Source organism: Dreissena polymorpha, chromosome 10 (assembly GCF_020536995.1).
Source record: "Dreissena polymorpha isolate Duluth1 chromosome 10, UMN_Dpol_1.0, whole genome shotgun sequence".
In the NCBI taxonomy this organism is placed as follows: domain Eukaryota; kingdom Metazoa; phylum Mollusca; class Bivalvia; order Myida; family Dreissenidae; genus Dreissena; species Dreissena polymorpha.
In genome coordinates, this window is record NC_068364.1 from 28008355 (window position 1) to 28022937 (window position 14583).

At 34.9% G+C, this 14583-nt stretch overlaps 2 protein-coding genes across 2 annotated transcripts in view; one reads left to right on the top strand and one right to left on the bottom strand.

Moving 5' to 3' along the window:
• The window catches only part of LOC127847286 (inversin-like), a 358521-nt gene that overhangs the window by 327527 nt on the left and 16411 nt on the right, over positions 1 to 14583 (top strand). Inside the window, 6 exon segments of the mRNA XM_052379100.1 lie at positions 2191 to 2256; positions 3223 to 3324; positions 7348 to 7446; positions 8881 to 8956; positions 10075 to 10181; positions 12007 to 12172. Coding sequence (XP_052235060.1) covers positions 2191 to 2256; positions 3223 to 3324; positions 7348 to 7446; positions 8881 to 8956; positions 10075 to 10181; positions 12007 to 12172 — 616 coding nt within the window.
• LOC127847295 (uncharacterized) overlaps positions 1 to 14583 on the bottom strand; it is a 248008-nt gene that overhangs the window by 49495 nt on the left and 183930 nt on the right. The gene's annotated exons all lie outside the window — the stretch shown is intronic.

Sequence of the window (14583 nt, forward strand, 5' to 3'; positions counted from 1 at the left end):
TCCAACACTCTTTCTCACATGGTTAATTAATATTGATAAAAACTGTTATGCAGATTAATTGATACCAATACCAAAATGTATAATGCTAAACACAATGCGTACAATGTTCAATGATTTATTTAAAAAGAATTATAATTCTAAAATAGGGTTTCAATTGAAGCAAAATTCTGATTTGTGCAAGCATTTTGTAATTTACCCACTTAAGCTTTCTGCTACTTACTTTAGATACTTTTTTTGCATCATTTATGTGCAAATGCTATTGGAAAGCTACATCAATAAGATATTATATTATGATACAAATTGTGTAAAATTGCATAGTATTTCACTAACATGTATACTAAAATACATTTGTAGAGAATTTATTAGTATGCTAAACGATAACTATTTTTACTATATACCTGTTTAATGCTTTTTACAAAATACAGGTTGTATCAATCGTTAAAATAAAAAATCCCGTATTACGCTACTTGCTGTTTCCAATTCTGTATTACCATACTAACCGGACTACTTCGACCTATTTAATGACATCACATTACGCGCACTGAAAATAGAAATATTGAATACATGTATTATGAAATATATTACGTAGTACATCGTGTGACGTCATTTCTGCGACGAAACACAATAGTTTTAGCTAAACTCTCTGGAATTTAAGGACATGTCGGACGTGGTCTTTTAAACAGTTAACTTTTTGTCAAAAACTTAGAATGAATTCAAAACGTATTTTCGAGTGTGTGTTTATCATGCATAAATGTATATTTCGATAAAAATACAATAAAATAGTGTGGTTTAAACTAACTTTCGATAAAGACATGGAAGATAGAAGTGGAATTGCATCATGTTTCAATGTTTTTGTTATAAACATCGGATTAAAATTTAAAGTTGTCAACTAAATTGTTATAAACATTAGATTAATGATGGCATTAAGGTCAGCGTGTCAGAAACCTGTGTTTTCCCGGTTGGAATGTTAACACGTTAATTTACATAAAATGTATTCATATGTGTCTTAAATAAACTTTGGCGTACCGTTTAACCATTAGTCATTGTTTTGTCAGTTTTGTTAAAGTTAAAAATACAATTGTTAACTGTTTTCGTTAGTTGTTTTATATAATAAAAGGAATATTACGCTAGACAATTGTTCCATGAGTTTGTATCACTCTCGTGGCTTGTGCTTTTTCGCATCACACTCGAGGCTCCGCCTCTCATGTGATACGTCATCACACAAGCCACTTGAGTGATACAAACTCTTGGAACAATTGACTAGCGTAATATTCGATATATATCAAATATTTGACCCACAAAATCTTATTCTGACCCCTGCGATTTTCATGCACCGAGTCATTTGACTCCAAGTATTCAATATTTATTGAAAATAAATATAATTGTACATCTCATCTGTGACTCTGATGAATGTTGTATGCTTCAATATTAGATGAAAAAGAAGGCCTCTGTTCCATTTGAGCCTCATTCTGATAAAACGGGGCTTAATGCATGTGCGTTAAGTGTTGCACCAGGTCACACTGGCTAATAATCAGGGATGACACTTTTTGCTTTCATGGATTTTTATGCCCCCGGATCGAAAGATCGGAGGTATATTGTTTTGGCCTGTCTGTCATTGTATGTGTCCGTGTGTCCCAAAACTTTAACCAAAACTTTAACCTTCTTCATACATTTTGCAATATGTAACCCAGCAACTTGATATTTGGCATGCATGTGTATCTCATGGAGCTGCACATTTTGAGTGGGTGGTGAAAGGTCAAGGTCATCCTTGAAGGTCAAAGTTCAAAAAAATTAAATCAAAGCGGCGCATTAGGGGGCATTGTATGTCTGACAAACAAATCTCTTGTTTTATTTGAAGGAAGTATGTTATTAAAGAAAATTCAGTGTAAGCTGGAAATGCCATCCATGATAAGTCTGTGTAACACTACTCCCATGCATTAAGCACTGTTTTCCCAGAACAAGGCTTATTTTGATTGAAATATATAACACATGTGGTATTGAAATTATGCCATATGGATAATATGACCTTGTGCATAACAGTTCCCTTTTGACAAAATAGCACCCTGCCCTTTTAATTTCCTAGCTGGAGCACTGGACATAACATCTTCTATCTGGCTCTAGCGTAGATTGTACCTTTCAATATACAATTAAAAAGAATGGCTCAGTTGCATTTTGTTTGTATTTTTTCAGAGGACAGCATTACACTGGGCTGCATCGTATGGGAATTTAGAACACGTGAAAATGCTGATCAAGCAGGTTTGTGAGAAACACTAGTCTACCTATGTCAACAAGTTTTTTAACGCTTTCCTGCTTAGAAGCAAAGTGAAACTAGATTTGTTCAACCAGCATAAAACCAGAACAGTCTGCGAGTAACTGGCAGTCTGTTCAGTTATACTGTTGTGTGTTGCTCATAAGTATCTAAGAGCTGGAAATGAAAGCTTTGAAATGTAAATCTTGTCAGAAAGATCTTAAAGTAAATTGAACAGCACTCTGTGAAAAGGGGGTTTAATGCATGTGCGTAAAGTGTTGTCCCAGATTAGCTTGTGCAGTCAGCAATCTGGGACAACACTTTATGCACATGCATTAAACCCCTTTTTAACAAATCACGGCCCATTTATATATTCTAAGGGACTACAAATGCGTCAGAGTGCGTATCTGAATAGTAAAGGGTTTATAATTGTGTAGCCTATAGGATTGGTTTAATCTTGTATGGTTGATAATGTGAGAATATTAGGTAACGTTAATTAAAAGATGGTAGAATTTATACTTCTTTTTGGCTTATCAGAAAATATAGTTATTGAACATGAAAGATAAACAATATATACGAACAATGGTTTGTTGTATAGGCAGTCATGTTAAGGGCACGTCCAATTTTAAATGAAAATTTTGATTAAAATACTTGGTTAAGCAATTTCATTCAAATTACATGTACATGATGTTTAGGATATTAAGGATTTTGAACAGAGGGCAGGCTAATGTTTTTTGATAATCAATGTATGAATTATGTTCCTACAATGTATGAATTATGTTTTTTCAACAATAGGAGTGTTATCCATTTGTAATATACGGCAAGATCTGTAAAACACTTTTGATAATGTTGCAGAACTTAAGTTCTAACCATTTTTCCAATATGTATGTGTGGTCAAAAAATTTATACATTTGTAACAATTTTAATTTTTTATACTCTGATAAAAGCTCAGCGTTTTCTCATTTTCATCTCAGGACTCGAACATAGGCATCCCCGACATTGAGGGAAAAACGCCACTCCACTGGGCAGCCAGTAGTCGAGATGCAGAGGCTGTCAACTGCGTCAGGCTCATTTTGGTAACTGTTATTTATTTCGTAACTGTAGCTCATTTTGGTTACTGTGGCTTATTTTTGGTAACATTGGCTCATTTTGGTAACTGTGGCACATTTTGGTAGCTGTGGCTCATTTTGGTAACTGTTTCTAATTTTTGGTTACTGTGGCTCATTTTGTATCTTGGCTCATATAGGTAACTGTGGGTTATTTTGGTAAATGTGGCTAATTTTTGGTTACTGTTGCTTGTTTTGGTAACTGTGGCTCATTTTGGTAACTGGGTTATTTTGTTAACTGTTGCTCATTTTTGGTAACTGTGGCTCATTTTTTGTTACTGTAGCTCATTTTGGTATATGTGGCTCATTTTGGAACTGTGGGTTATTTTGGTAACTCTGGCTCATTTTTGTTAAAGTGGCTCATTTTGGTATCTGTGCCTGATTTTGGAGCTGTGGCTCATTTTGGTAACTGTGGCTTATTTTTGGTGACAGTAGCTCATTTTGGAAATTGTTGCTCATTTTTATGCCGCCCTTCAAAGAAGAGGGGTTACATTGCTGTGCTGGATGTCTGTCGGTCTGTCTGTCGTCGGTCTGTCTGTCGTCGGTCTTGTCTATCGGTAGACCAGTTGGTTTCCAGTCAATAACTTGTCAACGATTTGAACTATTGGCTTGATACTTAAGGTAGCGCACCCGTAATGTTTTCCTGCGATTTCTTATAAGATAGAACAGCCTTTTTACCTGTGTACTTATGGATATTCAATTTGTTGTGGCCGAGTGGTTAAGGTGATAGACTAGAAATCTTTTGAAATCTTCCCGCGCAGGTTCGAATCCTTCCGACATCGCATACTTTTTGTGACGCGTTTTATTTCTTTTACAACATAATTTGATTTAAAATAGCATATAAGCTATGTTTATAGTTAAATATGTTGCAATTTTTATGCACATTTTTAATTTTTAAAATTGAAACAACATTATGGCTAAATTGGGTGATTTACTGCTGAAAATACGAATCATGCATGTTGCATGTTTATTTTTATTTCAAAACGTAAATGGTAAATCTGTCTATTTCTTGGTATTTTGCTGTATGTAGTGTATCTATAAAAACTAAGTTCAGAATATTACTTAAATGGTACTATTTTGAATTTTATGACACTTTGTTTTTAACCAACCCAATTTCTACTTGGCTGAAACCACTTACATTTCATGGCGCTCTTCCATAGATAACAAGTTATAAAAAATAAATGTCTGTAAAAGAATACTTATTTCATCGTGATTAAACTTTAAACACCTTTACTGCATCTGTACACACCAACTGCATGCCCATGTTTGGAAATATGGATGAATAATGGAACTTCATATACCCCAGGGGTGCAAATAAACTGGAAAAAGCCGAACGTGGGGGTGGTTTTGAAAAAATCAGTATATGTTTTTAAAAAGCATGGAAAGCCTACCTAAACATGTGCATGTAGTTCAGTGAAACGATGCTGATTAAGAAAATAGTAAATAAGATTATATTTGGAAAGGTGCCCATTACGGGTGTGCTACCTTAACATGGCCTTAGACAGTAGATGACCCCTATTGAAATTGGGGTCACTAGTTTTCCGATTGCGGAGCTGTTGTTGGTAACTGTGGTTCACTTTGGTAACTGTGGCTCATTTGTTAACTGTCATTGAAAGTAGTTAAAAGATTGTATTTGTAAGTCAGAAGAAACAGTGTTTTCTGCTTATTTACATGATGTAAAAACAAAAAATGGCATTATTTGGTTGGGTTATGTTTAGTCATTCAAACTTAAGTTCCTCCAATTTGGTTTTTAATATGCAAATATGTCTGTGACACAAATTCAAAAGAGTCAGACTTAGTTAAATTCCAAATAGGGTAAAATAAAAAAAAGTCATGATTTAAGTCAACTTGTCATATAAATGCAGTGCCTTCCCCAGGATTTTTTTCAGGCGCCCCGGGGCCGAGCGGGGGTGGGTGCGGGAGGGGTGTCCCCTGCCGACGTTGATTTTTTTTTAATTTAACGTGTCAATTCACGTTCTGTGGTGCGTTATAACTCAAAGAAAAACAGCGTAAAAAGACGTCATTTGGTGCGCTATGACTCTTCAAAAAAATCCCCCAGTCATTTAAAAATATATATTTTTTATATTGTTTAATTGTTTTAAAACTTTTCCGCACAGATAGTAAAATCCCGACTTGAACGATTCCCCAATACATCCGTTTGAACCCGACTCTATTACTGTATACTTACTTTTTTCAAGTTTCTATTTATTACCCGATAATCCCGTTTACTCCGTTTTTATCAATCTCTTTCTGGTAAATATTTACGATAAAAGCTTTCAGTTATTTCTTTAACACAAACCTTGCCATTTTTTAAGTGATTATTTATAGATTTGATGAAATATTGCCTCTGAAAATGCGTCAATCCCCTGACCTGTTGTGCGCTTATTAAAACGCTCAATACACGCCATTTGTATGCAATAGACGCGACGTTGTACATGCTGCATAATTTTTGCGCTCTTTTTAATTGAGAAAAAGATTCGACACAAAATAAATTTGCTTTGCTAATTTGAAGCAAAAATATTTAACGTTGCGGTAGCATTTACATTCGGAAGTGTGTTTTGGATTAAAAACGCGTTAACATCGACTTACGGGAATGGGTTTCGGATTACAAATTTAATTATTCCCATTGAGATTTCAACAAATATTAACCGTTGCGTTATAAATTCAACGATAATTTGTTTAAACACTTTACGAGGCGAATAAATGTTTTGACGGAATTATGCATGAAATTCACGTTGTCCACGAGGATCACGGCCGGTTGCCATCATCAGTCTTCTAACTTTCGATTATCGGACGAAACATTTACAAGTGTGCGTAATCAATTCAACGAAAAGTTGTTAAAGCGCATGACGTGTCGAATTAATGTCAGAAAAACGAGGTGAATCAGTTCTATAAATGGACATGTTGAAATATACATGTACTGGAATTAAATAAATTGTTATCACATAATTGTAACCGGGAGTCATTTGCTCAACTTACTCGCTATAATAATTAATTGTTTACCACTTGCAAGTAATTTCTCGTATTAATTATGAGTCATAGGTAACACTTGTTTACAGTAAAAAGGTGTGATGATGATGCCCGAAACTGTCTTTAATGTTCTGTACTGTACTAATTACCGGTTTTATATTACTCAAATGGCACAACTTCTTGCTAATCAAGCTTCGATAAACTCTTACCGGTACTTCATGCCCGACGTCAATCAAAAATAATGGTCGATAGTTATACCCGCCCTAATAAGCATTCGCGTAACCGATTGGACGATGAACTTCACAGTTTGACGACTGAAAAGTTACCAGATACATCCTTTTCAGCATTTAAATGACCGTGTAATGTGGCTAGAATAATCGATACGCGCGTCATGCTATTCTCTTATCAGTGTAGTATCCATTACCCCATGTGGTGTTTCTGGCGATTACTTGTGAAAGTAGGTACCGAGTGCTCTGTTAAAACAGGGAATATTGATACACTGATAGGGAAACCTTGATTTTTTTGGACAATCTCCACTTTCTTTTACTGAAGAATACACTGATCGGAAAATTTCAAGCGCCCCGGGGACTCTGATTTCGCTTAAATGGCCTGGGGAAGACCCTGAAATGTATTCAAAAAAACAACACACATTTCTGTTATGAGTATTATCAAGTAGAATGGCTTTGAAATAAAACTACATGTATTTAGCACATTGTGTAAAGTTTCATCCCATATTAGCGTGTTCAGTCTGCACAGGCTAATCAGGGACAACACTTTCTGCCTGGGCTGGACTTAAAAAACACAAAATTCTATAAAATCAGAAAGTGTTGTCCCTGATAAGCCTGTGCAGACTGCACAGGCTATTCTGGAATGGCACTTTACCCACATGCATTAAGCCCTGTTTTCTCAGAGTGACAATTTTGCATATTTATACAAATTACTTCAATTTATTGAACTTGTTTCTATTGAACGAGTTTTCCCAGATCAAACCTCATACTATTTTTCTGATTCTTTATTTCGCAGGACACGACCCCGAGTGTTATAAACTGGCAGGATTATGAGGGAAGGACTGCCCTGCATTTAGTGGTTGCCGATGGTAATGAGGCCGTCGTTAAGGCACTGGTGAGTACAGTACCAACCTATGCTTACAACCTTTTAAACCTTGTTCTAGGAAAACTGGACTTAATACATCTGCCCAAACTTGGTCCAGCACAGGTATGACACTTTCCGCCTTATCTGGAGCAACACATTACCCACATGCTTTAAGCCTAGTCTTCCCAGGACATGGCTCGCTTGTTTTAAACATCTACCTGCATTAAGTGACTAAAGTACTGTCCACTTGTCCTGTTTTCAACATGTCTCAGCAATGTTAAACAACTCACTGTATTCAGCAAACATGAACAGCCATTGTTGACACCATGACCAAAAAACAAAGACGTGTGTTTAAATGATAATTTTTGACTGGCTTAAACAGATGTCACTATGCCACAGATGCAACATGTTGAAAGTGTAAAAAAACAACATGGCTTTATTGATTTTTTCAAATTATGAGTTAATTTGTTACAGTCAGCTTGGTAATTGCAAATATAATAGACTAATAATAATAAATAAAAATTAATGTGATATGATTACCAATGACAAATTATAAGCAACATCTACGCAATTTTAGAAAAATATTGATGTCATTTAGCAATTTTTTGAATATTTTTTTTATTTGTTGGTTCATATGAAGATAAAAAACAACAGGTCATGTTATCAAATTATCCAATCAGAATTACATCTTTTCTTTTATACCTAATGATAAAATATGACATTTCTACAGAAAAATAAAAGCAGTAAAAATAAATACATTGTTCTTTTCACCAGTGAGAAGAACACATTTACGGAACTCCCTTTTCTATTTTTAGATTATCATAAATAATTATGTATATTTTTTCAATGGTCACAAGTGAATTAAAATCTACATTCCACCAAATCCGATATATTTTCTTTTTATTTTGTGCTTTTTCACTGTTTATTTAGATTTTAAAAGAGTTTAACTGGAGAATTTCGCTGTTATAATGACGTCATTTCGCCACACTAATGATGTCATTTTGTGATTTGAACTGTGTTGAGGCACGCCACAGGAGAAGGAGTAACTTTTCAGCAAAAGGGAAACAGCTGTTATTTATTTTCATGAAAAAGGGGCATAAAAGAAACAGAAAATGTGTTCATGTCAGTGTAAGATCGGTTGTAATTTCACTCGTGATCATAGAAAAATAATATTTAGACTCGTTGCTGCGCCACTCGAGTCACTCATATATTTTCTATGATCACTCGTGAAATAAGAAACGATCTTACACTAACATGAACAAATATCCTCTTTTGCTCTAGATTGTAATACCTAAGAGATTGACTCATATATTTTGCACTCTTCCATCAGAGATTCCTGACATTCTTAATTGAATTGTGCATCTTTAAACGCCATACTATTTTAATTGATGGGAATAGCGGTAGGACTTTTCTATCAAAAGGCAATTTTGTGATTACATCAATTGGTACACAAATTGCTTTCAGGTTGCTGTTGACAACTGCAATGTTTCTGCCCTGGACAACATGTTCAGGACCCCTCTACACTGGGCTGCTGTACTTGGTGAGTTACTGCCCCTTGTTTGTGTTCGGTGAATTTGTTTGGTTATAGTTTAAGATGGTTTCTATTTAAATGTCTGTTTTTAGGTTTATAATTGCGCTATGCATGTGATTCGCCTAGTCAAAGTCAGTATACAGAATTTTCCTTCCCTCAGACTTCAGCTCAATCACACCCCTGATAATGTGTGTAGTACTGCTAGGGTTTTCATGTGCATAAAGAGTCCTCCCAGATTAGCCTGTGCAGTCTGCAAAGGACAATACTTTTTTCACTTTAATTGTAATTTGTGTTTAAAGGAAGTCTCTTCTAAAGGAAAATCCAATTGAAAGTGAACTCCCAAATAAGCGTGGTTTTCGCACAGCGAAGCTCATTTTCATTCTTTGCAATTAAAAAAACCCAATAAGCCCCTCAAAGAATAAAAAACTAACACTGTTTCAGATTGTAAAACCAACTATTGTACCTATTGCCTAGCTATGGGTAAATGGGGCTAAATGCATATCGTTAAGTGTTGTTCCAGATTAGTCCGTGCAGACCCCACATGCTCATCAGGGACGAGACACTTTTTGCATTAACAGGATTTTTGCTAAGTTAATTCCATAACTGCATAGGTTAATCTGAGACATAGAGAATATTATGTGAGTGTCGGATAGAGATCAAGTTTATCATGCGAGGCTGAGAAACATGTAGTGCGAGGCTTGCCGAGCGCTACAATGTTTTGAGCCAACATGATAAACTTGATCTCCATCCGACACTCACATAATATTCTATTTATCCTGTTATTTTGTGGTTGTTTATGGTTCAAAAAGAGTAAAAATACTTTAAAATTCAACAGCACTGGTTTCCCAAGTTTACTCCGAAGTGTTTGTTTACTTCAACGTCATCGTTTGCTATGATGTAACATTGAACCATATAGTGTTCTTTAAAAAGAGATCGGAAAACCATGGTCTAAAAATATTGAAAGTATAAAGCTTAAGTTTATAAGATCGTTGTTATACGATTGATTTTCATCTGGTAATAGGATAAAATACTTTATGCACCTACATAAAGCCCAGTTGTCCTAGAGCTGAGCTCAATAATATTGCCAAGTTTTTTACTTTCAAAATAGTCTTGAAATCCGTTATCAGGTCATTCAAAGATCGTATCCCTGCTGCTGGACAACAAGGCGGAGTTCTCGAGTTCAGACCAGAACGGGGCCACACCTTTACACTATGCAGCGCAAAACAACTTTGACGTGAGTGGGTCACTTATAAATCAGAGTTTTCTTTAATCATGAAGTTAATTTACAAATGGTAATATATAATTATTATTATGTATTTTTTATAAAAAATGTAAATGTGAATTTATTACACTGATGTTTTGAAATTACCCACTTGGCAAGTGTATGCAAACAAAAGTTGCTCTTGGATAACTGCGCTTAATTCATGTGTGTAAAGTGTTGTTCCAGATTAGCCTGTGCAGTGCACACAAGCTAATCAGGGACAAATCATTCACATTTTATGTTTTGCTTTCGATTAAGGGAAGTCCGTTCTCAACCAAAATTCAGTGTAGGTGGACAGTGTTCTCCCTGATAAGCTTGTGCAGACTGCACAGGCTAACCTTGGACGACACTTAATGCACATTCATTTAGCCCAGTTTACTCAATCAGGAGACCGTGGAAGTGTCCTGTCATGGGCAAAACCTTTAATCTAGCCTTAAATAGCGAATCGTTCGCTGTTATTTTAAGCACGACTATTATATATAAAATATATATAGTGGAGCTATCCTACCCACCCCGGCGTTTCCGTTTCAGTTAGCGTGCAAATGTTAAAGTTTTCGTACTTCCCAAATTATTTTCATTTTCCCTTGACATATTGCTTTCATATTTTGCATACTTGTTTACCAACATGATCCCAACCTATAAACAAGAGCAGACAACTCTATCAAGCATTTTTTCATAATTATGGCCCCTTTTCCACTTACAATATGCAGCAAATGTTAAAGTTTGCGTACTACCCCAAATATTTTCAATGTCCCTTGACATATTGCTTTCATATTTTGCATACTTGTCAACCATCATGACCCCAACCTATAAACAAGAGCAGACAACTGTATCAAGCATTTTGACAGAATATTGCCCTTTTATACTTAGAATATGCATATTATTGATAAATCTATGTTAAACTTTGCGTAATACCACAAATATTTCCTATATCCTTTGACATATTGCTTTTATATTTTGCATACTTGTTAACCATCATGACCCCAACCTATAAACAAGAGCAGACCACTGTATCAAGAATTTTGACATAATTATGGCCCCTTTTACACTTCGATAATTGAACATTTTGCTTAAATTGCCATAACTTCTTTTATGTATGATCACATTTTATTATTACTTTGACAAAACAACACTTACCTGAATACCACAATGGATTCGACCCAAACAATACTCCATGCCCCTACCCAGATTCCCTGCCCCCTCAACCATTCCCCCCAACCCCCCCTCAATTTTTTTTTAAACATCTAATAAATTACCACAGCCCACATTATACCCCCCTCTCACCCCCCTCCTTACCCCCCCCCCAACCCCCCCGCCCATTTTTTTAAACATCATCTAATAAATTACCCCACTCCGCATAATACCCCTCTCTCACCCCCCCCCCCCTACCCCACCCCCCCACAATTTTTTTTTCCCTTTTTTTCCTTTTTTTATTTTTGAAAGATCGTCTACTAAATGACCACACCCCACACATTATACCCCCTCTCAACCCCCACCCCCAATTTTTTTATTTTTTTTTTTCCTTTTTTTATTTTTGAAAGAACGTCTAATAAATAATTGAATATGAACAATTTCCCCATGATGGCTTACGTTATATTGTCAAGCACTCGAATAGTCGAGCGCGCTGTCCTCTGAAAGCTCTTGTTAAAAAATACATTTTTTGAGATCAGGAAAGATGCCGTTGTAAAGGTAAGATCATACATTATTTTACTTGCAGAAAATTAGGAGCAAGAAGCCATGCTTGGAAACATCATTTTTGTACGCACATAAAAAAACACATCAATTAAATCCAATTCAGGAGACTGTTGAAGTGTTTCTGTCTCGCGCCAATGTGACAGACGAAGCAGATGTGGAGGGCAGGACGGCATTCATGTGGGCAGCGGGCAAGGGGGCAGACCAAGTGTTGGAGACCTTCCTCAAACACAACGTGGACATACAGCAGGTCGACAAGAACGGCGGCACAGGTATGGCCTTGACATTTCTCATGATGACCTTAAAATTTCATGTTTGTCCTTGGATGTTCACATGTGGCGCGGACTGATCTATCTATAAGACCAGAATAAAAAAAAAATGGCTCTGTGAAAATTGGACATGATGGGTAAAGTTTCGTCCAAGATTAGCTTGTGCTGACTGCATGGGACGACAAATAAATGGGGCATTGATATTTCATGTGACCATGACAATTTGTAAAATTACTCATAAGGATTGTAGACAGACATGTCAAATCTGACAGCAGTTTTGGTAAATATAATTCTTCTTTGAGTTGCAAACGTATTAATCAGAATGGTAGAAATTGAAAAAAAATTCTTGATTTATCCCTTTTTTTATACCCCCACAAACGAAGTTTACGGGGGTATATAGGAGTGAGCTTGTTTTACTTTAAACAACTCTTTGTTGGTCTGTTAGGTGGCTGTTTAGTGCTCTCATGGTCCAGGTTGTTGTTGTTTTTGTACTTGGAGGGGGTAAAGCCTCACCTTTTTAATGGGGAAAAAATAGCAGAGTATCACATATTTGGGGTTGTATTTGAGCACCTTGTTGGCTGTTTGGGGGAAAATATCAACAACTATGAACAACATTCACACTTCAAGTTTTATTGTTTAATGTACTAATTTTATTTAAATATAAACATTTTAAAATCATCAATTTCACTAACATGCTACTACAGTAAAGTGTACAGAGTGACACACATAATACAGCAGAATATGAATATGAATCTGGTTATAATCAGATAAACTTACATATAAATGAAACCATGTTTGTCTTGATCCATGTTCAACTATAATCATTTAAATAGTTTTTTCTTTGAAATAAGACTGAACCGGAATTTTAAAACACTGTTTTTGTCTGACCTTACATTCACAGTGTAAATGTATAATAAATTGTTTATTGTATCTCAGAAATATTCTCCATCTTTGATTGACGTATTTTATTGATTCATATTAATTATAATTTGTCCGTTGTAAATTTGATGTGATTTGTCATTTTCGATGCGAATTGTAATTTCTTTTCTTGATTGTTTGGAATATTGATGTATAAGACATGTGTGAGTAACAATGTGAAAGTGTAAAATGTCAAACTAAATTCTCAAACCAATAGTTTTGTCTGACGTCATTGATTGACAAATGACGACTCTTTGTTAACTCTTGTGGGGAATTCCCGTCACTAACACATGCGCATAGGTTTGTTTGTGGTAAACAATATCGTAACCATTGTTAAACTCAAATATGTTTACAAACTCAGTTGTGTTTAATTGTTTTATATACATGTATAGCCAATTTTTTGGGGGAAAATGGATTGTTTAGGGCACATTCCATGACAGTGGGGAAAAATGCGTCAAGGAGAAAGGCCCGGTATTCGGCGAGTCTCAAAGAAGGGAAAACACCTGTGGTCTAAATAAAAAATACCATATCTTCAAGTAATTGTTCAACTAAGCAATGATGAATGCAACATTATTACTCGACAAGGTTGACAAAAGGCAAAAAATGGCCATGTGTTTTTAATTGATGAAAATGCTATGAATTATTTGATTAAACTGTACAGTTTGAAAAAAACAATTCTTAAAATACTATTTCTTTTTTATTCATCAGGACAATGTGTGTGTTCTATTATTTTACAAAACGGGGGAGATCAGACACGAATTTACATAAAAAGTTATTGGAATTGATTAAAAAATTGTCTTTGATATTTAGAAGACTTGTTATTAAATGCTTTAAATTGATAATGGTAAGCATCGGAACGAAAGAGCTCCAGTTTAAAACAACAATGATACCAAAGACAGAAAAACAGAAAAGAACAACAGTGAACCACACATGGGTGTGGACCACTGACCTCTATAATAATAGGCTAGCACCTAAAACACTTGGTCATCTACTGCTTTGAACATTGTCCTATGATGTCAAATATAGTTAATATACTTGTGCAAAGAAAAGAAGTATAGAAATATCATTACAATACAATGAGTATAGTTTCCATAGTTACCATGTAAATTAATAAAATTTCAACACAGTTTCCTATTTCGATTTTAAATAAGCAATATTTCAACTTAAATGAATATATATATATATATATATATATATATATATATATATATATATATATATATATATATATATATATATATATATATATATATATATATATATATATATATATATATATATATATATACAAATATGTGAGTTGACAATGCAACATAAATGTATAGATTCTGGCTATTTTCTTGTATTTAATGATAATATATTGTTATTTGAGAGCGTTCTGCGCAACACGATTATCTACATTGTATTATATTAAGCACACAGGACTGAAATGCCAAGTCTGTGATCGAGCACAAGCACTCATATCATTTAATAATGTTATAGTACACAAGTTGTAG